The 5,486-nt window shown below is 50.8% G+C and overlaps 1 protein-coding gene across 3 annotated transcripts; it reads left to right on the forward strand.

The window, feature by feature from the left end:
- Positions 1 to 40: 40 nt before the first annotated feature.
- pygo2 (pygopus homolog 2 (Drosophila)) lies at positions 41 to 4,385 on the forward strand. 3 transcript variants are annotated; one of them, XM_023839748.2, is made up of 4 exons: positions 41 to 645; positions 828 to 893; positions 1,759 to 1,808; positions 1,916 to 4,385. In XM_023839748.2, the coding sequence occupies exons 2-4, from the start codon at positions 836 to 838 to the stop codon at positions 3,545 to 3,547; spliced, it is 1,740 nt and encodes a 579-aa protein (XP_023695516.1). In that variant the 5' UTR covers positions 41 to 645; positions 828 to 835; the 3' UTR covers positions 3,548 to 4,385. The 3 variants fall into 3 exon arrangements, with proteins under 3 accessions (XP_023695516.1, XP_023695517.1, XP_023695518.1); XM_023839749.2 differs by having other exon boundaries at positions 43 to 188; XM_023839750.2 differs by lacking the exons at positions 41 to 645; positions 828 to 893 and adding an exon at positions 910 to 1,105.
- The last annotated feature ends 1,101 nt before the right edge of the window (positions 4,386 to 5,486 follow it).

The raw sequence follows: 5,486 nt of genomic DNA on the forward strand, positions 1-5,486 counted from the left end.
CCCTACAATTTGAAGCGATGGTATTGCTCCAGGGTGCGAGTCCCTCCCGTCGGTCCCTCTTTGTCCGGTGGCGACCGTAGGCTAGATTAAGCTGCGGTTTGTATTCACTTTTGAGTTCATTATTTAGCTGGTTTAGTCGCGACGTAAATTTATTGTCATCCGTGAGGAGCGGGGTATCGGATATGACGGTGAGGAGCGGCGCGTTTTGACTAGCAGGCAGCGAAGGGAGGGACGCTCACAGGGAAATGATGGTTAATGTTGCTTAGCGGGTGAGGCTCGCTAAGACAGCGGCCCCCAGGCTGAGTTGCGACGGCTCGTGCGTTTTGCCGATTCGATCGACGGACGCGGCTAATCACGTCGAAGATTTTGCGGCAAACACGCGATTCGCAAACACTTTTGTCGGTACTACAAAAAAGCCAAACCATGATTAAACGCGTATTGCGGCGTTTTAACTAAAGGCAGAGCATCTGCTAGTGATTATGTTTTAGGAGGGGGTGTTTCGGCGGCGCCCCTGTCTCCATTACCCCCGCCCCCAGTTTTCACCGCCGGCCGGCCTTCTCTTTACCTTTTTAAACTGTTGTGCAGCCCGCAGTTTCGCCGACGTTCGCTGTCTAATCGCGGCTGTTTCGTGGCAAAGGGCCGAGGGTGAGTCCCAACCGTTTGACAGCTGAAAACTTGGCGATCGGGACACGGCCGTCCGCATGATATGAACTGATATCCCAGTTGTCTTGATCGTTCGAGTCCATTCGCCTAATCTAAAGGCAATTTTAGTTATTTAGATTTTTTCTTCTTTGTATACGAACGGTGACATGGCACCGCACCGACAGTCATATTAATGGCTGCCGAATCTGGGAGGCTGCCGGCAGGACAAGGTCAAGGAAAACGGGGCAAAGGTAGGCGTGTGTCCGTCCGTCCCTTTGCCTTCACATCTGATTGGAAATTCTCCTGTAAACCTCAACTTGTACGCACGTACCTGAATGTCTGGTTGTCTGTTTTCCAATGGGTCTGTCTTTGGCTATCTGTCGAGCTTTCCGCCTGCCGGCGTCTCCGCTAGTCTGTCCATTCTCGGTCTCTTATCTTCTTCGGTCACTCGCCAGTCCGTAAGGTACTGTCTGTTTCTGCAGCTACTGATATTGTTTTGTCCATTTTTTATTTTTTATTAAATTAGTTTGTCATGTCTATCTTATAACCCTAACAGTTTGAATAGCTGTCAGCCTCTTTTGTTGTTGTTTGTTGTTGTTTGTTGTTGTTGTTTCCTAAGATTTCCAGCTAGGTGTTGGGTTTAAGGTTTTCAAACATGTCTAGATATCTTTTGTGTGGGTGTCTGTGTCTGTATGCCTCGTCCACCTGCCATTATGCCCTGAGCAAGGGCAAATTTTATGCGGAGGACCCGGACGATTCATACCGTACATGGGAGCATGGCAGTCAGATTTACAGAGGCAGATCGTCACCAAAGGCATGGGGATAGGGAATGCACCATAGACAGGGTGTAGAACTCCCCTGGCACAGTTTGCCATTTGGTTTAGTCTGCCTCTGCAAACTTGATGCTGGACTGGTTGTATTTCTAGTGTGGAAGCTTGCTTTTTGGATCAGTGATGTCCTAGCTGTTAAAACGTGGAACCTGCTCCATGCTTGTCAGACTCTTTAGTGTTAGCTGTAGTGATATCTTAAGGGTAACTGTTCTGAAAAGAAACTGTAGGAGTTTTCTCAGTTTTGTGTGTGTTTCTGAATCCATCTTTTTCTATCCATTTTCTTCAGGTGCACAGATGAAAAGTCCAGAGAAAAAGAAGAGAAAATCCAGCACTCAGGTATTGGCAATGCTTGGAATGTATCAGTGTTTCAGGTCTTCCTCTTGCACCATTTGTCCACATGTTTTAATGTCTCTCTTCTTGTCCCTACATTTTTTTTCCACAAGGGAGCTGCATTTTCCCACCTCTCTGAGTTTGCACCCCCTCCCACTCCTATGGTGGACCACCTTGTCGCTTCCAACCCTTTTGATGATGACTTTGGCCCACCATCACGTCCAGGAGCAGGGGCTGGGGCTCCATTCCTGCCCAGCCCGGGAGGTGGCGGTGCTGGGGGCTATGGAAGTGGGGGCCGGATGGGAGGGGGCATGGGGTTCATGGGAGGTCCGGGGGGGCCAGGTGGCGGGCAGCCCAATCGTAGACCACCTTTCGGGCCCCCGCCACCCAATGCAGGGCCCCATCACCAGCTGGGCTTTGGGGGCATCCCTGGCTTTGGGGGTGGTGGGGGAGGTGCTGGTGGGGGAGGCTTTCCCCCTAGTGGGCCCTCGCAGTTCAGCATTCCCCCTAACTTCAGCCCCCCCATGCACCCCGGCCCTGGGTTCAACCCCATGCTCTCTCCTGGGGGCATGGGTGCTCCAGGAGGGGGGGGTCCCCCACACCCACGTTTCGGAATGCCACCACAACAGCCCCAGCATGGACAAGGGGGTGGGCACCCATTCAACAGCCCCCCCTTACCTGGTGGGGCGGGTCCGAGAGGGCCCCCGCATGGCCCCCTCACCCCCATGGCTGGCATGCCAGGGGGAATCAGCTTAATGGGTGGCCTGGGAGCTGGTGGAGGAGGTGGAGGAAATATGGTGGGGGGGCTTCCTGGATTACCCCCGCCAGGGCCGTTTCCTCCCTCTCAGGATGGGCCCTACCCCGGTCCCAGCCCTCCTGGGGGTGAGGAAGGGAAGAACTTTGGTGGAGGAGTGGGACCACAAAGCATGCCCCCATCTCAGCAGCAGCAAAACTTAAACCAGCCACCCCCTAACAATGTCACCCCCGGGCCGCCCTCGTCCGCTGGGCCCCCACCCCCTCAGCCTGGCGGAGGTGGCTTCCCTGGTCACCCTGATGTCCAGCCACCCAACCCAAATGCAGCCAACCAACCTCCGTCCGTCCCGCCCCCCTCAAATCCCAACTCTTCTCCATCTGCACCTCTGAATGGCCCCCAGCCTCCCCAGCAGCAAGTGTCCAATCAGCTGCAAGGCCCTAATTCTGCAGGTGCTCCCACAGGAAACCCTGCCCAGCAACAGCAGCAGCCCACACCCCCCAGTTCTGCCCCTGGTCCCACTCCTTACAGCCAGCAGAACAGCACCCCGGGCCCGGCTCCCCTGCCCAGCCAGCCACCGGGTTCTGGTCCAGCCACCATGACAAATAATGGCAACGCCAACAGTTCCAGCAGCAATCCCAACCCTCCCTCAAACTCTACTCCCACCCCGAGTACCCAGTCCCCGCTGCCCCCTGGTCCCACCCCTCCATCCGGTGCCGTGCCCGGGCCCCAAAAGCTCGGCGGCGGGATGGTTTTCCCATGCGGCTTCTGCCTGTCAGAGGTTCACGATGACCAAGAGGCCATCTTGTGTGAAGCGTCGTGCCAGCGCTGGTTCCACCGGGACTGCACGGGCCTGACCGAGCCGGCTTACGGGCTGCTGACTCGTGAGAGCGCTGCCGTCTGGGCCTGCGACTTCTGCCTCAAGACCAAGGAGATCCAGGCTGTGTACATACGCCAGGGCCTGGGCCAGCTAGTGGCTGCCAATGAGGGCTGATGCTGTTTCGGGGAGCTTTCTTCTCCCCAGCTCAGTGCCACTGGAGTTTTGTTTTTCTTTTTTGTGTTTTTTTTTTTTATTATTATTATTATTTTAAGAAGTCTCACGAATCGCTCTTTCATTTCTTTTCTGGATCAAGAGACACCCTGGTCATTGCCTTGGCATCCTTTGCATGGTGTTTCCGACCCACTGACGCTGTCCCAAACCGCTACCTCACGTGTGCTGTGACTGACTGTCATGCCGCCTGACCATGTCACAGCATGCACAACCAAGGCCTCCGCTACACGCTTCACCCACGGTCGTCCATGCTTTACCCATGGTCCTTATGGACCTTCAATGTGTCTGGGAAAGACCAGGCTGTATAAAGGTGTAGATATGAACATGTGATGTTTTCCCCCCATTTCACATGGATTGCAGGAAAATCCAATAAGATGTACACTCCCTGCTTTAAATTTTTTTGTATTCATTAGCTGGACACTTGAGAGCATTGCATTAAATGCTAAATGAATCACATTGTATAGCAAAGTGTATTGTATCAAATCATACTTGTATGGTGTTTGTACACTTCAATGCAGTAAGATATTTGTTTTGTGTGGTCTCTGCTTGAGGCTGTAAGGTAAACTTGATAATTTGAATGAAAAAATGTTATCGCCTCGGTAAAGGCCTCTGTAATAGTGTAACTTTTTTTAACACGACTTTGTTAAAGTTGCCTTGTTTTTAGCATCTCTCCTTATGTTGTGAATTTTTGTACCGATATCTGTGCTGTTCCATGTGCTGTGTTGGTGACTTTCCAATGGAGGAGAAGGTACTGAACTGAAGTAAAGAGGACATTTTTGTACTTATTTGTTCTTTTTTGGCTTTTATTTCTAAATTGAAATTATCAAGCTCTCAGTTAAGTAGGGCTTCATATTTCTGTATTTTCATAGGAGGCATGTAGCATTTGATTGGTCGACGCATTTATCCCAAGTGACATGCTGTCGAGCCCATAGCCAGGAATGCTACTGATAGACCCTTCTCAGTTGATGTTGCTGATGTGATGATGGGGGAGGGGATGCAGCAAATTTCCTAGCTACAGAAAGCAGGGTTAGCCAGTCACAAGGGTGTAGATTAGGGTGACCACCTAATCCATGTCAGGAGGGACACTATGAGCTACAACAGGATTTGTAAACCACCATTTCATACATTTCAATTAAAAGGAGCAGGATTTCACTTAAGCACTGGGTTCTTGCCGTGTGCTGATTGGTCAGTCTCCTATAATCATGCATATGTGTCAGTAATGTTAATGCGAAACAGCTGGATGAGTCTTTCAATCTAGGAACTAACCAAACATTTTAGCAGAGCACAGAACCCTTTCAGCTTTAAAGTAGTTCGTAAAAGCTGAAGTAGCTCATAGTGTCCCTCCTGACATGGATTAGGTGGTCACCCTAGTGTAGATTTGTGTTTGGACAATAGGGACATATCCCTACCAATACTGTGGAAGTACTTTGTATGCTTAGCCTATGCCCTTGGCCAGTCTCTAGAGCAGTGGAGAGCAGATCTGATCCTGCAGTGCTGGTATCCAGCAGGGTTTGTATCCTACCTGTTCCTTGATGAATCACACATGATCTCAGGGAGATAGTAACTCATCACAGAAGATGGAAAACTGGCTGGATAGCAGCACTCCGGGGTCAAGGTTACCTACACCTGCCATACAGCAATTGAGGTTCAGAGCCCAACAGTATTGCAACTACCAACCACGGGATTTGAACAAATGACCTTCTGAATCATGAATCCTATGCCAGAGAGTTACATACTGCCCTTTGCGGTTTATCTCAGGAAAATTAAGTTTATTTTTAAACTCCTATCTTCATTTTCCCAGTTGCATTGTAATGATAAGGGGGGGAAATTGTTTCAAAACCCTTTTTTGAGAAGTAGCCAGTGTTCTGCTGTTGGTTTGTTT

Source organism: Paramormyrops kingsleyae, chromosome 23 (assembly GCF_048594095.1).
Source record: "Paramormyrops kingsleyae isolate MSU_618 chromosome 23, PKINGS_0.4, whole genome shotgun sequence".
Classification (NCBI taxonomy): domain Eukaryota; kingdom Metazoa; phylum Chordata; class Actinopteri; order Osteoglossiformes; family Mormyridae; genus Paramormyrops; species Paramormyrops kingsleyae.

Coding starts and splice junctions, on each gene's coding strand:
- pygo2 (XM_023839748.2), top strand. CDS start 836: ATGGCTGCCGAATCTGGGAGGCTGCCGGCAGGACAAGGTCAAGGAAAA. Junction 894..1,758: donor TCAAGGAAAACGGGGCAAAG/GTAGGCGTGTGT, acceptor CATTTTCTTCAG/GTGCACAGATGAAAAGTCCA. Junction 1,809..1,915: donor AGAGAAAATCCAGCACTCAG/GTATTGGCAATG, acceptor TTTTTCCACAAG/GGAGCTGCATTTTCCCACCT.